General features: G+C 55.5%; 1 protein-coding gene across 1 annotated transcript in view; it reads right to left on the minus strand.

Annotated features, from left to right (window-relative positions):
• MXRA8 (matrix remodeling associated 8) overlaps window positions 1-16,397 on the minus strand; it is a 31,468-nt gene extending 15,071 nt beyond the window's left edge. The window contains exons 1-5 of the mRNA XM_054175695.1: window positions 16,294-16,397; window positions 8,816-8,836; window positions 8,085-8,393; window positions 7,437-7,538; window positions 4,653-5,111 (exon numbers count right to left, since the gene is read on the minus strand). Of these exons, the coding sequence (XP_054031670.1) occupies window positions 4,653-5,111; window positions 7,437-7,538; window positions 8,085-8,393; window positions 8,816-8,836; window positions 16,294-16,342 (940 nt within the window). The 5' untranslated portion in view covers window positions 16,343-16,397. The remainder of the gene's footprint in view (window positions 1-4,652; window positions 5,112-7,436; window positions 7,539-8,084; window positions 8,394-8,815; window positions 8,837-16,293) is intronic.
• Window positions 16,398-21,400: the final 5,003 nt, after the last annotated feature.

Consider the following 21,400-nt stretch of genomic DNA (forward strand, 5'->3'; position numbering starts at 1 on the left):
CTATCACTCCCAGCCCTTCTGAAAAACCCCTCCCCAGCTCTCCTGGAGCCCCTTCAGCCACTGGCAGGCAGCTCTAAGGTCTCCCTGGAGCCTTCTCTTCTCCAGGCTGCACAGCCCCAGCTCTCTCAGCCTGCCCCCCAGGGGAGGTTCTGCAGCCCTCTGAGCATCTTTGTGGCCTCCTCTGGACCTGCTCCAGCAGCTCCAGGTCCCTCTTATGCTGGGGGGCCCAGAACTGGAGGCAGTGCTCGGGGTGGGGATGATTGTGGGCACTCAGAAAGCAGAGCTGACCATCTGCTAACGCTGAGGGCAGTGCCAGCAAATGCAGAGGTTTCACTGGGCAGCCCAGCCCTGCACTCCAGCCACACTCCAGTTTTCACTGGCACTGCTGGCTGCCATGTGCTGAGCACCAGCACTGTGGTTTTCACCAGTGCTGAGCTAAAAAACACAGGAACACCACCACCACCCCCCAAAAAACCAAGCCACTTGCAAAGCTGCAAACACAGCCAGTGGCAGCTCTGCTTTCACTGATCTCTGCATCCTGAAAGGCTTCTCCAGCAGCTGCCACAATGAGAGGGCAGCCACCAGAGCAGCAGCACATAAACAGAGGCTATTCCTGGCTTGCTGCTCTCCCACAACACTGTGAGGCAGCTGAGTTAAGCTGTAGTCAACACTGGGGAGGTCACTGCAACAACAAACAGTGGAAAGAGGCTCAGGAACTGGGGAGCTCTTTGGTTTGCTCAGGCAGTACTAAAAATACCTCTTATGGTTTGGGCAGTGGTGAGCTCCAGAGTGCAGCACCAGGAAGGCAGCAGCAGATATCCCAGTTTGTAACTGGGGAAACTGAGGCACAGAGGACCTGTTCAGGGGGATGTCAGCTCCTAGAATCATACCACAGAGCTAATCCAGAGGCTGCTCATCCTAGGCTGACAGGAGAGTTCAAGCTGAGGGGATGAAGGTTTGCTCTGCAGCCAAGATCTGATCTTTCAGTACATCTCAGCATGGTCCATCTGCCTCACAGGATCTGGTTAAATACTGAGGAGAGAGGGCTCTGGGGAGACCTTAGAGCAGCCTTCCAGTACCTGAAGGGGGCTACAAGAAAGCTGGGGAGGGAGTTTTGACAAGGGCTTGTGGTGATGGGATGAGAGGGAATGGACTGAAGCTGGGAGAGGGCAGATTTAGACTGGAGATTAGAAAGAAATTCTTGGCAGTGAGGGTGGGGAGGCACTGGCACAGGTTGCCCAGGGAAGCCCTGCACTCCTGCCCTCCTTCATCAGAGAGAACACCACCAGAGAACCACAGGCTGCCCAGGGAGGCTGTGGATGTCCCCTCCCTGGAGCTGTTCAGTGGCAGGTTAGATGAGGCCTTGAGCAAGCTGGGCTGGTGGGAGGTGTCCCTGCCCATGGCAGGGGGTTGGAACTGGCTGAGCTTGAAGGTCCCTCCCAACCCAAACCAGTCTGTGAATCTATGAATATCATTTCTAACAGTGAGGGGGGGAAAAAGAGTTAGATCAGAGGTGCCAAGGGTCAAATTCTTCTGTTAGGAGCTCTCCTCCAAGAGAGCCCCCTACAAGTGCTGGCTGTGTGGCCCATTGGCTCTTCCAGCTGGCAAAGGACTGGGGATGTTTCATCAAGAAGCAGGAGACACAGCAGATGCCAGGCCAGAATCACTTCCTCCAGAGCTGCAATCAGCCACGTTTGCAGTGCTGAGGTGCAGAGCAGGATGGAGCTCATGCTTCTATTCAAAACAGGAGGAAGCTTCCCATCTGGAAATGGCTCCAGGCCTTGGGAGCTGGGCCAGAAGCTATAGCTGCCTGCTGCAAAAAGCTCATTGGGTTGCGTTGGTTATCTCCTGATCGAAAGCTTTGGCTTTCTGATCCACCCCAGCAGGGTTCTGTAGGGTTTGCCATGGAATGGGACAACATTCCAGGCCTTTCCTGCTCTCCAGAAGCAGGGGCCTGTGCCAGCAGCAGTGGGTTTGGAGCAGGCCCTCCGGATGTCTCAGCCCCTTCCACGTTCCCACCGACTCAGCACATTCCTGTGCGCGGTGCTCCCGGCCCAGCTGAGCCTCCGCTGCCCACAGGGGGCCCAGCTGAAGCTGCTCCTTCTGACACTGCAAAGGCCTTGGCTCAGGGAGGAGAGCTCCTGCAGCACTGCCAAGACAGGACAGCCCTGGCAGGTTAAGTTCCTTGTAGGTTCTGTGCAGCTTCTGAGTGGGCAGGCAGCTCTTGGAGAGTCCAGGGGGGAGCTAAGGGTGAAGAAAGACTGAGAGCCCTGGGGCTCTTCAGTCTGGAGAAGAGGAGGCTGAGAGAATAGAAAGACTGAGAGCCCTGGGGCTCTTTAGTCTGGAGAAGGGGAGGCTGAGAGAAGAGAATAGAATAGCATAGAATAGAATAGAGCAGGGCAGAGCAGAGCAGGTTGGAAGAGACCTTTGAGATCATCAAGTCCAACCTACCACCCAACACCATCTCATCAACTCACCATGGCACCAAGCACCCCATCCAGTCTCTTCTTTACTGTGAGGGTCACAGAGCACTGGAACAGGCTCCCCAGAGAGGCTGTGGAGTCTCCTTCTCTGGAGCCTTTCAAGGCCCACCTGGATGTGTTCCTGTGTGACCTGCCCTGGGTGACCCTGCTTTGGCAGGGGGGTTGGACTGGGTCCCTTCCACCCACCCTGCCCTGGGTGACCCTGCTTTGGCAGGGGGGTTGGACTGGGTCCCTTCCAACCCCTAACATTCTGTGACTCTTTGACTCTGCTCAGCAACAACCAGGACAACATCCAGGAAAGAGAGGACTAAATTCCTGGGTGGAAAAACAAGATCCAGTTTCCATCTGCATCAGTGTGATCTGCACAGGGCTCCAGGGCACCACAAAGGTGCAGGGGTGGGGGCTGATATTTGTGTGCCCTGGTCTCCAAGTCAGCTCAGCTCCCCCAGAGCCACCTCTCTTCAGTCCTGCCCCAGGTTTTTCTGGACACCAACCTTGAGTCCCAGGAGGGAGGTTTAGACTTCTGTGAACTGGAGAAGCCAATTGCAAGAGAAGAGTAGAGCTGTTTGAAAATGGATGGCAAAACTCTGTGTGAAGCAGCCAATACATATGAAACCACAAGGAGCACTTTCAAATGTTAGCAAGGCTCTACATTAAAACACCCAAAAAAAAGGCTTTAAAAAGAATTCAGGTTGTGATTTTGCTTTCAGTCTTCTGCCTGAACTAAGCCCTGATGGCTTGGAGTTTGGACAGGCTGGCAGCTGATAGCTCACTGCAGTGGAAAATGTGAGAGTTGGTTTAAGGCAAACAAAGAGAGAAAGGCTGAAGGGTGGAGGAGAATTCCTGGTGCTCAGCTCTGCACAGCCCAAAACCCTCTGCAAAGGGCAGAGGGACACTGGTGGGCTACACTGGTGGGCATGGTGGCACACTGGAACAGCAAAGGCAACAGGTCTGACCCTTGCCCCACACCTTCTCCTGTTCCACAAAAGCAAGCAGGAGAGGAAGGCTGCTAGACAAACAGCTGTTTGCCTTAGGACATGTCAGCATTGCAGAGCAGCACAGGCTGCAGAGCTGCCCTGGAGCAAACAGGGGAGAAGCTGGACTCCATGGCTCTGTGACTCACCAGAGCAGTGCCAGCAGAGTCATTAACCCTGCCAGGAGGGACACTGCACCTGTGCTGCAGCAGGGCTAAAGCAGCTCTGCAGGACCCTCGCCCGTATGGCCACACAGGCAGCTCTAGGTACAGCACAACAGAGGGAAGAGCTCAGAAACAACCAAGCCCAGACCCTAGAGCCATGCCCTATAACAGGGAGGCAAGACCCCATCAACATTTCTAACCCTCAGGGCAGGAGTAACCCCTGGCTCAAATGTGAGGCCCCCTCATGGAGGAAGCCTTGGTGCTGCCCCTGCACCTCAGTGGTGTCTGCTGCTTCTGTAGGGTGCAGCTTTGCCCTGAGAGCAAGCTCTCTGCTGCTGGCACTATCTGATCCCTGCAGACCACTGTGGGGGGAGAGGAAAGGCAAAGATATTTTACCATTGGGAGCAAAGGCCTCCTGGGGTGATCACAGAACGACAGGGGCTGGACCTCAAAGGATCATCCAGTCCTGCCCCCCTGGCCAGAGCAGGCTCACCCAGAGCAGCTCACCCAGGAACACTGTGAGGGTGCTGGAGCCCTGGGGCAGGCTGCCCAGAGAGGCTGTGGAGTCTCCTTCTCTGGAGACTTTCCAAACCCACCTGGATGTGTTGCTGTGTGGACTACCCTGGGGGATCCTGCTTTTGGCAGGGGGGTTGGACTGGATGATCATGTCGGGAGGTCCCTTCCAACCGCTAATGTGCTGTGGTACTGTGACCCTGGGCTCCTGTGGCACAGGGGCACTGTGACCCTGGGGTCCTGTGGCACAGGGGCACTGTGACCCTGGGCTCCTGTGGCACAGGGGCACCGTGACCCTGTGGTACTGTGACCCTGTGGTCCTGTGGCCCTGTGGTACTGTGGCCCTGGGGTCCTGTGGCCCTGGGGTCCTGAGACCCTGGGGTACTGTGGTACTGTGACCCTGTGGCACTGTGGTACTGTGGCACTGTGACCCTGTGGCACTGTGACTCCGTGGCCCTGGGACCCCGTGGCCCTTCTCTCTCCCTCCACCGGCAGAGCCACCCCCCGAGGCCACTCACCGGGGGCGGGGGCGATGCGGTTGGTGAGGTTGACCACCGCCTCCTTCTCCCGGGGCGGCTCGGTGACGGAGACTCGGTAGATCCTGCGTTCGTGCAGGCCGCAGTAGTGGTGGTGCAGGTGGCAGGAGTAGGTGCCCTCGTCGGCGCTCTCCAGCTGGGAGATGCGCAGCGAGAAGTCGCCCCGGGCGAAGGCGGCGCCGGTGACGTTCATCTTGCGGCGCAGGAACTGGGGGCCGTAGGAGCGGCGCTCGCCCGAGGCGTACAGGTCGATGAGGCGGTCGGCGCGGTCGTGCGGCACCCCCGGCGGCTGCCGGTCCCAGTGCACCACCTGCTGCTCCTCCTCGCTGTGCCGCTCCGTCCAGATGTGGTTGCGGTTGACGCAGGGCAGCGTCACCGTGCTGCCCTCCGGGGCGACGATCACGGGCTTCTCCCCGTCCCAGTACTCGCCGGCGGCCTCGGCTGCGGGGACAAGACGCCCTGACGCAGCCGGGCCGGGGCTTAAGGGCTGCCGGGCACAGCCCAGAGCGCCCCCAGACCCTGCAAGCCTCCATCGTGCCCCTTCCGCAGGCGGCGCTGCTGGAGCGGGGCCAGGCCATGAGGAGCATCAGAGGGATGGAGATCCTCCCCTAGGGGCACACGCTGGGAGGGCCGGGGCTCTTCAGCCTGGACAAGAGAGGGCTCCAGGGAGAACTTAGAGCAGCCTGCCAGTACCTGAAGGGGCTACAGCAGAGCTGGGGACGGACTTGTGACAAGGGCTTGGAGTGATAGGATGAAGGGAAACGGATTGAAGCTTGAGGAGGGCAGATTTAGACTGAAAATGAGGAAGAAATTCTTTCCAGTGAGGGTGGGGAGGCACTGGCACAGGCTGCCCAGGGAGGCTGTGGGTGTCCCCTCCCTGGAGGTGTTCAAGGGCAGATTGGACAAGGCTTTGAGCAGCCTGGGCTGGTAGGACACCATGGCAGGGGGTTGGATCTGGATGATCTTGAAGGTCCCTTCTGACCCAAACCATTCTGTGACTCGCTGAACCCTGAGGTGCCCCAAGGGCAGTGTGCCTCAGCAGCTAGTGAAGAAGCCTCAGCAGCTAGTGAAGAAGCCTCAGCAGCTAGTGAAGAAGCCTCAGCTTTATCTCCTCCACCCTGGGTCAGTTTAACCCAGAGCAGTCTCCTTGGAGCTGTGAGCTCAACTCCTTGCTTCAGAAAGCAGGAAGAAGCTTCTCTCTGCAGGCTAAGAATGGAATGAGAATAACAGATTTCATCTTCACTATGCTGCATCCCAAAGCTCCAAGCAGGAAATGTTTCTCTACCCACAAATGCCCTAATTACTGCAGGTTTTCAAGGAGCATCTCTTTATAGTCACTCTTGAAAAGGAATAACAGAAGCAGCAAGACAGAGATGAGCAGAGTGGGGCTCTCAGGCCTGCCTGGGTGTTTTTATTGCATAGAAGCTGCCAGCAGAGCAGCAGAAGAGAGGCAGTTTGCTGCTACCCCCTCAGCCCTTCAGGAGCTTCCCAGCACCATCAGCCCCAGCTCCACAAAGGCTGGTTTTAATGACATGGTAGTGATGAGCATGTGGCATGGGTGGCACACACTGCAGCTGCCAGCTGCCCTTAGAAGCTTGATTTTAGAGCTGGAGTTAAGGTGTGGTAACTTGAGGAGGCTTTTTAACTACAGGCTTCTCAGGGCAAGCTCACCAAGCAATGTACAAGGCACAACTTTGTGGCTAAGCTGACTGCTGATGGGTAGTTAGCAGAGATGTTCTGCTGCTGGAGCAGTAATTGGGCTGCCTACAGCAAACAAGGCACTGAACAGGCTCCACACAGTGCTGGGCACATGCCAAGGAAGGAGAAAGCTTCACTGAGACACACAGGGAAGAAAGTGCCATAGAATCCTAGGATGGTTTGGGTTGGAAGGGACCTTCAAGATCATCCACTTCCAACCTCCTGCCACAAGCAGGGACACCTCCCACCAGCCCAGGTTGCTCAAGGCCTCATCCAGCCTGGCCTCTAACACCTCCAGGGAGGAGGCAGCCACAGCCTCCCTGGACAACCTGTTCCAGTGTCTCCTCACCCTCACTCTAAAGAATTTCTTCCTAATCTCACAGAATCACCAAGGTTGGAAGAGACCAGTCTAAATCTCCCCTCCTCCAGCTTCAATCCATTCCCTCTCCTTCTGTCACACCCAGCCCTTGTCAGAAGTCCCTCCCCAGCTCTGCTGGAGCCCCTTCAGCCACTGGAAGGCTGCTCTAAGGTCTCCCTGGAACCTTCTCTTGTCCAGGCTGAACAGCCCCAACTCAGCCAGTCCCCACAGGGGAGGTTCTTCATCCCTCTGATCATCTTCATTGCCTTGTCTGGACCCTCTCCAGCAGTTCCTTGTCCCTCTTTTGCTGGGGCCACCAGACCTGGAGGCAGTGCTGCCTGTGGGGTCTCATCAGAGCAGAAGGGTAGAATCCCCTCCCTGTGCTGCTGCTCTCCCTGCTTTGGATGCAGCTCAGGGCATGGTTGCCCTCTGGGCTGCCAGTGACCGTTGTTGGCTCATGGTGAGTTTGTCACCAACTGGCACTGAACCTGAGGGCATCTGAGAGCAAACAGCAGAGTGAGCACCACTGTCTCTGGATGCTTTCCAGGCCTTTTGTGGCATTTATGCCCTGAACCTGCAAATGAGAATGCAGAGGCAAACCCCTGCATCCACACCACAAGCCCCACTGTGAATTCAGTAGCTCTGGGGGTCACTGGACTCCAGAGCAGGTCCCTTTCTGAAAGGAACACCAAGCTGCCTGCCACACTTACCTTTCTTGGTGACACTTAGTTGGATTTTCACAGTTTCATACAAGTGGCAGTAGTGATGGTGAAGATTACAAGAGTAGATGCCTTCATCACTCTCTGCAACACCTAGGACAGCAGGGAAGAGAGGAGAAGTTAAATGCTTGGTACTGAGGCAATGATTGCTCCTGTCCTTTATCTGCCTCCCAAAGCCTTGTCTGGGTGCCAAAAGGTCTTTATATCACCTGCTTCTAACCCATCCTGATCACCAGGGTGGGCTGAGCAGAGCCTAAACCACCTAATGTAATGATTTCATTAGTTTATGGGGAGGTATTTGTACTAACAGATGGAAAGAGAGAGCTGGGTTAGGTTTAGCCAAGAGCATGGCTGAGAGCTTTGTGCTTACCAGGAACCAACACACAAAGGTCCAGAAGAAGCCCAAGAGACTTTCAGGCAATGAGTTGTTTCCAAGCCCTTGAAATGGCACTGTCTCAAAGGGAAACTAAACACCATTGCCAGTGCTTCAGAGAGCCTCATTAACCTCATTAGCCTGGTATTGATGAATTTGTAGACAATGCCCTGTGAAACAGCCACTTGCCCTGAAAGCCACAGCTCGGGGAGCCAGGAAGCCTCCCCGCAGCAGGCAGCCCAGGGCCCAGCGGCGCTGCTCCGTACCTTTGATCACCAAGGAGAAGTTGCCATCTGTGAAGGCATTCTGGGGCATGAGGATCCTGCCCTGGTTGTAGGAGCTGTAGACACGCTGCTCCCCAGCCGAGTACATGTCACAGAGCCTCTCCATCTTGTTGTCCCCATAGTAGGTGCTGAGCACGTCCCAGTGCACCACGCGCTGGCGGTCGTTGAGCCGGTCCTGGGTCCACACCATGCGGTGGCTCTTGCAGGGCAGCACAGCCTGGGAGCCCAGGGCAGCACTGATGTTTAACACTGACACTACCACGCTGGCTGGGTTGGAGGCATCAGCTGGGACTGAGAGCCAGCAGCAAGGCAAAACCAAAAGGCAAAAGGGCAAAGGCAAAGGGAAGAGGCCGAGGCCAAAGGCCAAAGCAAAAGGCAAAGGCAAAAGCAAAAGGCAAAGGCCAAAGGGAAAAGGGAAAGGGAAAATGCAAGGGCAAAAGGCAAAGGCAAACCAACAAAGAAACAAAACACAAGAAACAAGCAGTGAGTGCATCCAGTGCAAGCAGCACCTACAGTGTCTGCCATGAGGACTGTAGATCTGCCCTGCCCTCCCCTCCCTTCCTAATCCCAACCCCCAGTTCAATCACAGTTTAGAGGCAGTGGTTCATGGGAACTTCCAGTGGAAGTCAGCAAGGAAAGCCCCAGTGCCTGCCATGGAATCTCATCTCTCCTGAGGGTGACAAAAGCAGGCAGGCAGCAGAGATGTCACTCACCTGAATATAAATGCACAGAACCTGTCAAAGCAAAGGGAAAGAACTGTTACTGACAAAGACAGGCAGGGGGGAGCCAAAAAGGCTCAGCCAGCAGCCACCTCCTCTGTTGTGACTCCATCTACCCCTCCCTCCCCTGTCAATACACTGCTCCAGTGTGCTGAGCCCAGCTGTGCAGGGAGGAGGGAGCTGACCTGGCTGCTGTGCTTCACCCTGGTGCCCCAGCCTGCTGGCAGCACTCTGCTGCACCACCACCCCCACAGCCTGGGGCCATGCCCCCAGGCTCCCCTGCTCTGCATGGCTCCAGATGCAGCTGCAGCTCTCTCCAAGGCACCTGACTCGGGTCTGGGCAGGAGGAGCTTTGCCAGAGCTGAAGCAAGGCCTTTGTTTCTGCCTTGCTCTGCTTTTTGTGGAGGAGGGGTCTAGGAGGTCTCCTGACATCATGCTCTGAGAGCCCAGTTCAGCTTCCCAACACAATGACATCATTCATCTCCCTACCCAGGCAAGCCCCAGTGGGTTCCAGCAAGCCCATGAGATGTTTTGTCTTGCTAAGGCCATAGGCACAGAGTCCCTCCCAGTGTCCCCCAAAGAAAGGCAGTGGTTGGTTTATGTATTTGTTTCAGCCCTGGAATTCCTGCATTTCAAAACAGAAGGAATGAACTCCAGGCTGGGGCTGGCTCAACCACTCCCCCAGTGTGGGGAGTGACAATGAACTCAGCTCCATTCCATGGCCCTGAGCAGTGACACCAGAGAGCTGAGCAGCAGCTGCTGAGCCACCAGCAGGTCAGAGGCACTCCAAATGCCAGGGTGGGTTTGGGGTTCTCCCCCCCCCCAGCATTTCTAATCTCAGAGAAAGTCTGTGCTGGATCCAAGCAAGAGACATCCCACTGGGAACATTTTCATGCCATCATTTGAATGCTCTCCTCTAACAGGCTGCAAAATGCCTGCTGGTGAAAACAAGCAGCTGCCAGCCTCTGCAAGCCAGGACTTAGATCTAGCTGGGGACAACAAAGCTCTTCTCCAGCACCCAATCAGCCTTCTCCAGAATAAATCCATCTCAGCTCTCAGCATCAGTGTGCCAAAGCAGTCTCCCTGTGCCTGAAGGGAGCTGTTTCCCCTGCAGCCAGGGAGCAACACAGCAGCACAACACCAACAGCAACTGGTGGCTGTGAGCTGGCTGTGCAGCCACTGCTCCCAGAGCCTTGGCCTTGACTCTCTGCTCCACAAGAGCAAATGGCTCTGGAGCCACACAAACATCCTCTCCTGGCTCAGCAAGAGGAATGCTTTCCCTTTTCTCCTTTCCTCTTGCCAGTTAATGGAAAAAACACTGGGCAGCATCATATCCCTGACCAAAGTCTCCCCCCAGGCCTTCCAGTGTGCTCTGCTCAGCAGCCTGCTGCAGACCTGAAGTAACAACAGCACCAAGCCCTAGGCTGGGACCTTTCAGATGGCCCTGCTGGCATGGGAAGGGCCACCCAGGTCCTGTCTCTCCATCCCACTCACAGGACCCTTTTGCCAGGCTAAGCTGCTGGATCCCTCTCAGCCAGCACTTCCCAACACAGCTCTCTGCAAACCAGGGGAGTGGTGAAGCTGTCTGTGGTGGAACAGCCTTTAGGTAAGGAAAGCTCTTGTCTTGGGGGGGGTTGACAGCTTCTTTTCCCCTCCACTCTCAAAGCTTCCACTAGCAGCTCCCTAAGCAGCATGGCAGGGGCACACTCTTCCTTACTTGGCAGTTCCCCTCCAGGGTCTTCCTAGGGCTGCCCCTGAGTGCCCAGGGGATGTTGCTTCCTGTTGGGAAGAGGGCAGAGCCTTGCTGGCTCTGGGACTTTGCCCAGGGTGAAAGTGATGTGCACTAGAACCAAAGCCAGCCAAGGTGAAGGTGCTGATTTGGAGCTCAGCACAGAGATGAGTCACGGCAGTAAAAGGGCTCTGCACTGAACACAGATTCTGGACAGAAGTCTGGGGCCTGGAACCTGCTCTAGGGAATAGAATCAGGAATTATTTAGGTTGGAAAAGACCTCTAAGAGCATCAAGTCTAAACATTAACCCAGCACTGCCAGGTCACCACTAAACCATGGCCCTCAGCACCACATCTCCAAGGCTTTGAAACCCCTCCATGGATGGGGAACTCCACCACTGCCCTGGGCAGCCTGGTCCAGGCCTGGACAACCCTTCTGGGGAAGAACTTTTTCCTCATATTCAACCTAAACCTCTCCTAATGCAACTTGAAGCCACTTCCTCTTGTCCTGCCTCTTGTTACCACTCAAAGGTGTCAAAAGGACAGTGGCACAGCAGCCAAGTCGTTGAATCATCATCCCTGGAGGCATTTGAAAGCTGAGGAGATGTGGTGCTGAGGGACATGGCTTAGCAGCAGACTTGGGTTGATCATAGAATCATAGAACTGTCAGGGTTGGAAGGGACCTCAAGGCTCAGCCAGTCCCAACCCCCCTGCCCTGGGCAGGGACACCTCACACCACAGCAGGTTGCTCACAGGCACCTCCAGCCTGGCTGCAAACACCTCCAGGCAGGAGGCTTCCACCACCTCCCTGGGCAACCTGTGCCAGGCTCTCACCACCCTCCTGGGGAACAACTTCTTCCTCACATCCAATCTGCATCTCCCCCCTTCTAGATTTGCTCCATCCCCCCCAGTCCTGTCCCTCCCTGACCCCCTCAAAAGTCCCTCCCCAGCTTCCTTGTAGCCCCCTGCAGATCCTGGAAGGCCACAGTTAGGCCTCCTCAGAGCCTTCTCTTCTTCAAATGGTTGGGCTTGATGACCTTGAAGGTCTTTACCAGCCTAAAGGATTCAGTGAAAGGAAGGCCAGGTCTTGCCACGAGGCATGGGACCTCCACAAGGCAAAGGAGGCAGAACTTCTGGGCATTGCTGGAAATCTGCAGCTGTACATCAAGCCATGGGTGAGAATCCAACTTATTTGACAAGGCTGTGGATGAGATCACTCAGAAACCCAAGGAATTTGGAATGTCTCTGATCCCAGGCATGTCTGGAGAAGAAGGAATTCATCCAAGTGACCTTCAGTAACCTGAGCACAGAGCAGGGGCTAAAGCCTTTCTCTCTTCTCAGTCTCCTACCTCTGCTCTGTGAGAGAAGCAAAGGGGCCCTGTGCCCCTGCCCTGCTTTTGCAAGTCATTGTTGGTGCAGCACAGCAGCTGCTGAACAGAGACACAGAGATACCCAGAACCCAGCAAAGCTCACAGCTCAGGAGCCACAGGACTGGGGCAAACTGGGAGTGAGTCACACTTCCCAACCTGCCACTGTAGAACTCAAGGAGGATCTCTGCACCTTGTGGAAGCTCAGACATTTGCAGTCACAGGACTGCAGCACCTGCAACCCCACACAGCTCAGTAGTTGTCACCCCAGAACTCACTGCTGGCTCTGACTTCTCAGTCCTTCCAAGGTGATGGATGATGACTTTGTGCTCTCTCTGTCATGTGCCCACAAGAAGCTAACAACAGGGCAGCAATCAGCTGTGCCCTGGCAGGCTCTGTGCAGGCCTCTCAGCTGGATTCTGCTGCTCACACGACACAGGAAGAGGAAAGCAGCCTGCAAAAGCATTTCCTAAGCCCTTGTAAAAGGCAGAGCCAGCTCTCACTCCTTGAATCCCATCCACTTCCCAGCTGAGAAATTAAGCCATAAAACCCTGCAGGCAAGCTAGAAGTAAAAGCCTCAGGCTCTGCAAGACATCTTGGGCACCCAGAGCTCTCCAGGCAGTGGCCTTGGAGCAGCTGCCCAGAAGGCTGTCCCCTGAGCCTTGCCACAGCACCACTGCTCTCCTCCTGCAGAGGTTCTGCTTCACAGGCAGGAGCATGCCCTGAGGTCTGCCTCATCCTGGAGGGTGAAAGACTGCCAGAGCAGAAAGGAGACTGCAGGCACTGGAAGTGCCACTAACACTCCGTGGGACACCACCAGCAGTACCTGCAGTGCTTCTGCTGAACTCAGTGAGAGCCTTGCCCTTGAGGTCAGCAGAGAGGAGCTGCCTGGAGCAGTGCCTCAGGAGGCAAGGAGCACCACTGAGGTCCAGACTGCAGCAGTGGGAAGGAAAGAGAGCAGAGAAGTGACTGGAGAAATGAGTGTCATGACCCAGGTGTGTGGCTTCAAACAACAGCCTCTGAGGGTGACACAGAGTGCAGGGAGAAAAGTGTGGCCAGCAGGGCTAGGGAGGCTCTCCTCCCTCTCTCCTCTGCCTCCCCCTCTCCTCTGCCCTGGTGAGACCACCCCTGGGACACTGTGTCCAGTTTTGGGACAGGGATCTGCTGGAGAGACTCCAGTGGAGAGCTACAAGGATGATGAAGGGACTGGAACAGCTCTGCTGTGAAGAAGGGCTGAGAGCCCTGGGGCTGTTTAGTCTGGAGAAGGAAGGCTGAGAGGGGATCTGATCAATGCCTATGAATATCTGAGGGGTGGGGGGCAAGAAGAAGGAGCCAGGTTTCTTCCAGTGGTGCCCAGTGACAGGACAAGGAGCAACAGGCACAAGCTGGCACACAGGAGGTTCCACCTCAACCATGAGGAGAAACTTCTTTGCTGTGAGGGTGCTGGAGCCCTGGAGCAGGTTGTGGAGTCTCCTTCTCTAGAGACTTTCCAGTCCCATCTGGATGTGTTCCTGTGTGGCCTGCCCTGGATGATCTCTGGAGGTGCCTTCCAAGCCCCAGCACTCTGTGCTTGTTCCCCTGCACACCTTCCCTACCATCTCCTGCTCAGCCTCAGCTCCTTTTGCAACACCTCTGCACATGAGGGACACAGAGGGGTGGCCTGGTCCCAGGGGAAGGACATGTCCCTCCCAGACCCTGCATGTGCCAGGGCTCCTGGCCCCCCCCATCACTCCCATTGTCCATGCAGGGGACTGAAAGGTCTCTGCAGAGCCATTCCACAGGGATTGCAAAACAGCAGCCTGTGCTCCCAAACTATGTCCACATCCCTCTGGAGAAGGGCAGTGGCTCCATCCTGACTCTTCAGGGAGCTGAGCCAGCATCTAAGAGGCCACTGTGGTTTATGCTGCAGAAGCATCAGGGTGGCAGCCACACAAAGGAGCTCAGCTCTCCTCTGGTAGCCAGTTTGATAAACCCCAGGGACCAGGAACCACAACTAACCTCTGAGACCACCCCAAAGAGGCACAGGAGGGAAGCAGTGAGTGACACAGCTCCACCTGGACATCTCCCAGCCTGGAGCTGCAGAGCTAAGCTTGGCACCACACCAAAGGCCCCCTCACAAAGCCAGCTGGTGGCCAAGCTTTGAGCTGGGCTTTCAGCTAAGGCTTTGTCTTTGTTTAGCTTTTTTTTTTCCCCCAGAGCTTCCTGGGAAAACTTTCTCAAGAGCAGAGGCTTCTGCTTTCTGTTAGGGCTGGAGAGCCCCAGACTCCCTCACAACAGCTCCAGCACCTCAGTGCAGGTAGGAACATGCCCAGAGCAAGAATGTGCTGCCTCTGCAGGAGGGCAATCCAAGAAACCAAGCTCCATCTTGGCTGCTGCAGCCAGGAGCCCTCTCGGCTCTGCCCTGACTTTCTCACAGACAGCTCGAGCTTTGTAAACCCTTCTCTGCTTTGTGTACTTCAGGCTGGCTCCAGGCCCACAGCATAGTTTGCAGAGCCATTCCAAACACACTGCCGTTCCTCCCTGCAAGACATTAACACTTGAGGGTGTGATTCCTGTCCAGCAGGGATCAGCTCAGCAGCTATGGCCCAGCAGCAGGTTGCCTCCTTTCTCCCCCCTTCACTCATTATGTAATCCTGTGTGGGGCTCAGCCAGCATGCAGGGCTGCCTGCACACCTAGCTCTCAGAAGCACAGCTGGAGAAAGGCTCTCAGGGCTAATCCATCCTTCGGTGGGACACTGTTGCCTCCACACAGCCGCACCGCTGCTCTGCAGCAACCCAACCTGCTCTTCCTGCCCGGGCTGCTCCCCCCCGAGCTCTGCCAGCACCACTAAATCACACCCTGGGGAGCAGCTGGACTGGTTGCTGCTCCTCAATCACAACATGTGGTCTCCTCTTCCTCCTCCTCCAGCCTGAGCCCACCCTCTCACACGAGTTTGCTGAGCCACTTGAACTCCTCTCTCCCTCTGCTGCCGTGCACTGCCAATGCCTAAACCTAGCCTTGAGGCACTGCAAAACTGGGGTGGCATGACATGGAAATTAGATTAATTAGGGACTGAGAACTCTTCAGCTTTCTCCACCTACCTGCTGAGGAATTCTGAGAGACTCAGGCCAGCCACAGCCTTTCAGGACTGTGAAGAGCAGGGGGGACTCACCAGCCCCCCCCCAAACACCCCTTGTGCTCCTCACTTCCTCCTGTCAGCACCCTAAGTGAAGTCTCTCCATCCTGTTGCTCGAGCTGCAGCTGGTCCTGTGCTCAGGGGTCCCTTCCTTAGAGCCCAGAGAGTTTCTAGCTGCGGTTTGGCAACCAATCCTCCAATCTTCTCCTGCCACCCAAGCCCTGCTGGGGTTTCTCTGCTCACCTTGGGGCCAGGCTCTCAGGACCCTCAAGTTGCTTTTAGCTCTTACAGGAATCTCTGAGATGCAGGCAAAGCTACAAACCATCCTCATCCTCAGCCCTTCTCTGTACCTAACCCAAAAGTGAATTCCTGTGTCTCAGTCTTTATGCTGACATGGGAGGGAGAAGAAAAAGACTCCACACACTCATTTTTAACCCCATCCTGATCACTCTCTCTCACTCACACACACACACATGCAGCAGCTGTTTCTGCCTCTTCCAAAGTATAAAACCACCTCCAAATCAGCTGTTTCTGCCTCTTCAAAGTATAAACCACCCTCCAAATCAGCTCTTTCTGCCTCCTCAAAAACATAACCTCCCAATCAGCTGTTTCTACCTCCTTAAAGGTATAAAACAACCTCCAAATCAGCTGTTTCTGCTTCTTCAAAGTATAAACCAACCTCCCAATCAGCTCTTTCTGCCTCCTCAAAAACATAACCTCCCAATCAGCTGTTTCTGCCCCCTCAAAAGTATAAACCACCCTCCAAATCAGCTCTTTCTGCCTCCTCAAAAACATAACCTCCAAAGCACCTGTTTCTGTCTCTTCAAAGTATAAAACAACCTCCAAATCAGCTGTTTCTGCCTCCTTAAAGGTATAAAACAACCTCCCAGTCAGCTGTTTCTGCCCCCTCAAGAGCACAAAGCCACCTCCAAATCTCTCTGTGCAGGCTGCACATTCCAGCTCACTGGGTTTGCGTCTGCTGCCCAAGGTAACTGACAGGGGAGCCCCAGACGGCACAAAGCTGCTGGAGCCCTGCTTGAAACACCCTCAAGCCCTTCTCTGCCCTCCCCTCTGCAAAAGAGCAGGAGAAGCCCGGGACTCCCCTCCGGCTCGCAGAGCGGAGCCAGCCCCGCGGCTGCCTTGCGACCCCGGCGGCAGCCTCACCAAGAGAGCGGCTGCAAAGCTCGCAGCTGGGCAGCCCCAGGCTCGGCAGTGCAAATCGAACTCAAGTCCCATCAGGCAGACCAGCTAGGAGCTTACTTTGCTGAAGCACAAGCTGCCACAGGAGGAGTTTTGTGAGCTGCTCCATGTCCTCTTCCTCTGCTCTCTCTCCTCTCCGTGTTTTTGGCCCTCTTCAAAAACAAGCTGAAGACTTTTTTTTTTTTCCCCTCTACTTTGGTTTGTTTTTTTTCCTCAAACTGAAACCCCACTATGACCTCATCAATTTACAGCCAGCAAGCTGTGGACAGCAGCTCATATTCCCTGCAAGCATTACTCCACCTCCCAGCTCCCCACCTCCCCACGCTCTGCTCTCCTCGGCGCTCGACTCTCCACCTCCTTTCTGCAGGGCCACTGCAAACTCTCCTCTCTCCCCTCCCCCTGGGACCTGCTGAGCTGAGCTGACTCTGGTGGCCAAGTTTTGTCGAGTAGAGTTGGTCCCACACAGCCCCGGGCTCACAAACCCATTCTGCTCCCCCCAGCTCCCCTCCCCTAGGGGAGGAACTGATGTGTGCTTGACTGGAGCCAGCTGTTTCTCCCTTTGTCTGACACTCACCCAGCTGGCTGCTTGAGACTGGATTCATCCCGGTGCCTTCAGTGGGGTTTTGATCTTTGCCTCCTCCTCCAAGCTCAGGCAACAGCCTAGAAACAAGACTGGCTCTGCCCTGGGAGCTGTAAGCAAAGGCTGAATGGCAGCTACCTTAGCAGAAGGGAAGGAGTGAGCAAGGCTGAGCTTGTGGAAGCTTAGGGCAGCGCAGGCAAGAAGAGCCTAAAACACAACTAACCCCCCCCAGAATGCTGCCATGGGGGGAACAGATCTCCCTGTCACAGAGGCTGGGCTCAGGTTTAGGATTCCTGCTTCCAGCCCTTCACACAAGATGTGCCCAGTTCTGGGCCCCTCAGGGCAAGGAGGACATTGAGAGACTGGAAGGTGTCCAGAGAAGGGCAATGAGGCTGGGGAGGGGTCTGGAGCACAGCCCTGTGAGGAGAGGCTGAGGGAGCTGGGGTTGCTTAGCCTGCAGAAGAGGAGGCTCAGGGGAGACCTTCTTGCTCTCTGCAACTCCCTGAAGGGAGGTTGGAGCCAGCTGGGGGTTGGGCTCTTCTGTCAGGCAAGCAGCACCAGGACAAGAGGACACAGTCTCAAGCTGTGCCAGGGGAGGTTTAGGCTGGAGGTGAGGAGAAAGATCTTCCCAGAGAGAGCTGTTGGCCATTGGGATGTGCTGCCCAGGGAGGTGGTGGAGTCCCCATCCCTGGAGGTGTTCAAGAGGGGATTGGATGTATCACAGTATCACCAAGGTTGGAAGAGACCTCAAAGCTCACCAAGTCCAACCTGCCACCACAGACCTCATGACTAGACCATGGCACCAAGGGTCCAATAGTAGGTGGCACTTGGATCTGCAGGCAAAGGAGAGGAATCTAAAGCCAGGAGCTCCTGCAGGACTCTTGATGCAAGATCTGCAGGCAAAGGAGAGGAATCTAAAGCCAGGAGCTCCTGCAGCTGTTAGCAACTGAAATGTGGTGAAGCTTTGCCTGCTTGCATTCTGTTGCTGTTGGTTGTGGTTGGCAGTGCTGAGGGGATCTAGAAATACAATCAAATTAGTCCCCAAGTGGAAAAGGCTGGGGCAAGGGAATGAAAACTTCTCATTCCTAAAAGTCCTTCTGTAGAACAGAGCTAAATTTATGTGGGGCTCTCATAGGAGGGAGGCCTTCAAATTCCAAGCCAGTAGCTTTCCCCTGGCACTCCATGGAGACAAACTGAATTGCTCCACTGCAATCTCTTTCCTTCTGATACTTCTCTGTCCCACCTAGTGCACCAGAAGGTAGATTCCCTCTGCCCCCAGGAGGGCTGTGGGGCAGGAAAGAGGAGAGCATTCTAACAAAAAGCTGGGGAGGGACTTTTGAGGGGGTCAGTGACAGGACTGGGGGGGATGGAGCAAAACTGGAAGTGAGGAGATGCAGATTGGATGTGAGGAAGAAATTGTTCCCCAGGAGGGTGGTGAGAGCCTGGCACAGGCTGCCCAGGGAGGTGGTGGAAGCCTCCTGCCTGGAGGTGTTTGCAGCCAGGCTGGAGGTGGCTGTGAGCAACCTGCTGTGGTGTGAGGTGTCCCTGCCCATGGCAGGGAGCTGGGACTGGCTGAGCCTTGAGGTCCCTTCCAACCCTGACAGTTCTCTGATCCTATGATTCTAAAAGCCTTAACCAAACATCTAAACAGTTAACACTTTGCAGCAAGGGAAGCATCCAGAGCAGGTCCAGGATGCTGTCTCCAGCAGCAGACAGAACAAGCCACTTCCAAAGGGATTCCAAGAAACTGCAGCTATTATTACCCTTGAATAACTCCACCATGAGTCCAGTGACAAGCAAGCAGCCTGCTGTTGACTGCAGCAGCTCACCACCCTGCCCCAAGCAGAGCCAGGTAAGCTGCTGCTTGCTTTCTCACTGCAGACTTCAACCCTGTCACTTCTCTGCAGTGGGGTAGTGAGAGGCAGGCAGGCAGTCCCAGGCCAAGCTCCCACACTCAGCAGCTGAGCCAGGCCAGCAGCCTGGATGGCCAGGCCAGCAGCACCCCCACTGCAAAAGCACAGCCCTGCCTCTGCAAGCCTCAAACATCTGCAGGAGTCCAACTCCACAACCAGCTGCAGGCAAGGCAATGCAGCCCTCCACTGTCCCTGACCTGCAGACCGGCTGCCAGCCTCAGGCATCCCAGCACAGCCAGCACTGACCTGCTGAGGTGCCAGAGTCTGGTGGAAGGAGCCTCTCCTCTTGTGCCTGCCAGGCCAGGGAGAGAGGCTCAAACCTTTTGTCCAGCTGCCTCACCAGAGCAGAGCCTGGCCAAATGTGTGGCTGGGAGGCAGGAAGCTGCTCCCACTGCCCAGAGGGCAGAGAGAAGACTCTCTCCTTCCCCTGATTCCTCTCCACCACAGGCAGAGCCTTCCAGGCTGCAACTCCAGGTTGCTTTCCCACCTTTCTGCCCCTCAGCTTTGGCACTGCAGAGGTTACTGCCTGCTCCTTGCTGGCCTGCTGGGATGGATGCAGAATGCTGTGGTTGCTGCTCTCATGAATTGGCTATTTCCTGACTGGAAGAAGCCAAGTGCGGGCCAAACCTACTGAAGGAAACCACCCACTGGAAGGAGAGAGCAACAGCTTCTCTGGGCTTCAGGAGGAGGAAAGGGCCAGAGGAGGCTATTTCACAGATGTCCTTTCCTCACACAGCCTCCAGTCAGCCCAGAGCCTGGCTGCTCCAAAGAGGTGCTGGAGGGGCAGCTGTGTCAACACTCTGGCCCAGCAGGAGCTGAATCTTTAACTGGGGTCTCCATGGAGGCAGACCTGACCCCTGTCCAGAGCCTTTCTCCTTCCTCACTCCCACAGCTCTTCTGGGGATAGGTTCTCCCAACCAGAAGCATCCCTCAGCTGCCCACTGTGGCACATGCAGCTCTCCACCCTGGCCACAGGCCCTGGCCAAACGAAGCAGCTTCAGCCATGCAGGGGGAAGGAACCTCCCAGCACCCTCACAAGTGGTTTGGCTTCCTGGAGCTCTGCACCTGCCATGCTCAGCACACACCAGGCTAGCAGGGAGAAGAAAGGCTCTGCAGAGGCCTCTCTGTTTCAGACAGGAAGCAGATGGTGACAGGACACAGATTGGTTCCACCTCTGTTTCAGGTAGGAAATGCTGGGAGCTCAGGTTTGGCTGGATGGAATCTTAAGAGGGCTTTGCTCAGCTGAAGGCACTGAGCTTTGCAGCCTGCCTGGCAGAGGCTTGGACAGGCAGCAAGGAGTTCAGCAGGCAGCAGACTGCTGCTCCTGAGCTGGGCCTCTGTGTCCTCCCAGCACTGCTGTCCCCCTAACAGGTCAGAGAGCTCTGTCTGCAGCTCCTGCCCCGAAGCAGCTCTGTGGTCTGGCATCTTTGGATGGCACTGCAGTGCAACACCTCCCTTCTGCTGGAGAGCACTCAGCTGCAGATTCCTGGGCTTCATCTCAAGCCCCATTAATAGGAACCAGTCAGACAAACAGAGGAATTGCCCAGGAAACCAGCACAGCTTTATTATTATCAGGTTTTTCCAGACTGCTGTCTGAAGATTGTGTTTCCCCCCCCCAAGATAAAAGGAAAAGACAAATCTGCATTGGGTGACTTTCTTTCCACCACATCAAATCCAAAAGCTGGGTTCAGGGTGGGGGGAGTGGAAAAGCCAAGTGGAGTTATCATTTATCAGAGAAGGGGTTGGGTTGGAAGGAACCTTAAAGATCATCCAGATCCAAGCCCCCTGCCATGGGCAGGGACACCTCCTACCAGATCAGGTTGCTCAAGGCCTCATCCAGCCTGGCCTTGAACACTTCCACAACCTGATCCAGTGTCTCACCACCCTGAGGGGGAAGAATTGCTTCCCTGTGTCTCATCTAAATCCAGCTTCTTCCAGTTTGAGACCATTGCCCCCTAGGTGCCACCAAATCCAACCAACCAATCACCAGAGGCAGATCCTCTGCTCAAAGCTGAAGTTGCAAACCTGAGGTCCAGTATCTGCCTCAAGTTCAGTACCTCAAACCCAGTATCTTAACTCCATTATCTGTCTTAGCTCTAATACCTCAGGTCCAATATCTCAAGCCCAGGAGTTCAAGCTCAATATTCACCTCAAGTTCAGTATCTTAAACCAAATCTCCCCAGCCCAGCAGCTGCCTCCAGCCCAACCTCCCCAGCCCAGCAGCTGCCTCCAGCCCAACCTCCCCAGCCCAGCAGCTGCCTCCAGCCCAACCTCCCCAGCCCAGCAGCTGCCTCCAGCCCAACCTCCCCAGCCCAAGACCTTTGGCCTAAACCAGAGCCTATCCCCAGGGAAATGCTGCAAATGCTGCCTATCAAAATCCCTTTTAGCTGGCAAAAAGGCAACTCTCTAATGGTGGGCAGCTTGTCAGGTTGTGTCACCCCAAATGTCTCCCAAGCCAGCCAAGCTAAGAACACACTCTGTGCCTTTCTCCTGCTCCCCCATTCATGTTTGCAATGTTCCTTCACTGGCAGTAGCACACTTGTGTTTATTTGTCCCACACAGGCAGGCTTTATGCACAGCACAGGCAGCTTCTGGGAGGAAAAGCTTGCAGTCTAAACAGAGAGGAGCAGGAGGGAGCCATGGAACACAAAAGGAAATGACTCACCCAAATCCA

This window comes from Dryobates pubescens, chromosome 33, assembly GCF_014839835.1.
Source record: "Dryobates pubescens isolate bDryPub1 chromosome 33, bDryPub1.pri, whole genome shotgun sequence".
Taxonomy (NCBI): Eukaryota; Metazoa; Chordata; class Aves; order Piciformes; family Picidae; genus Dryobates; species Dryobates pubescens.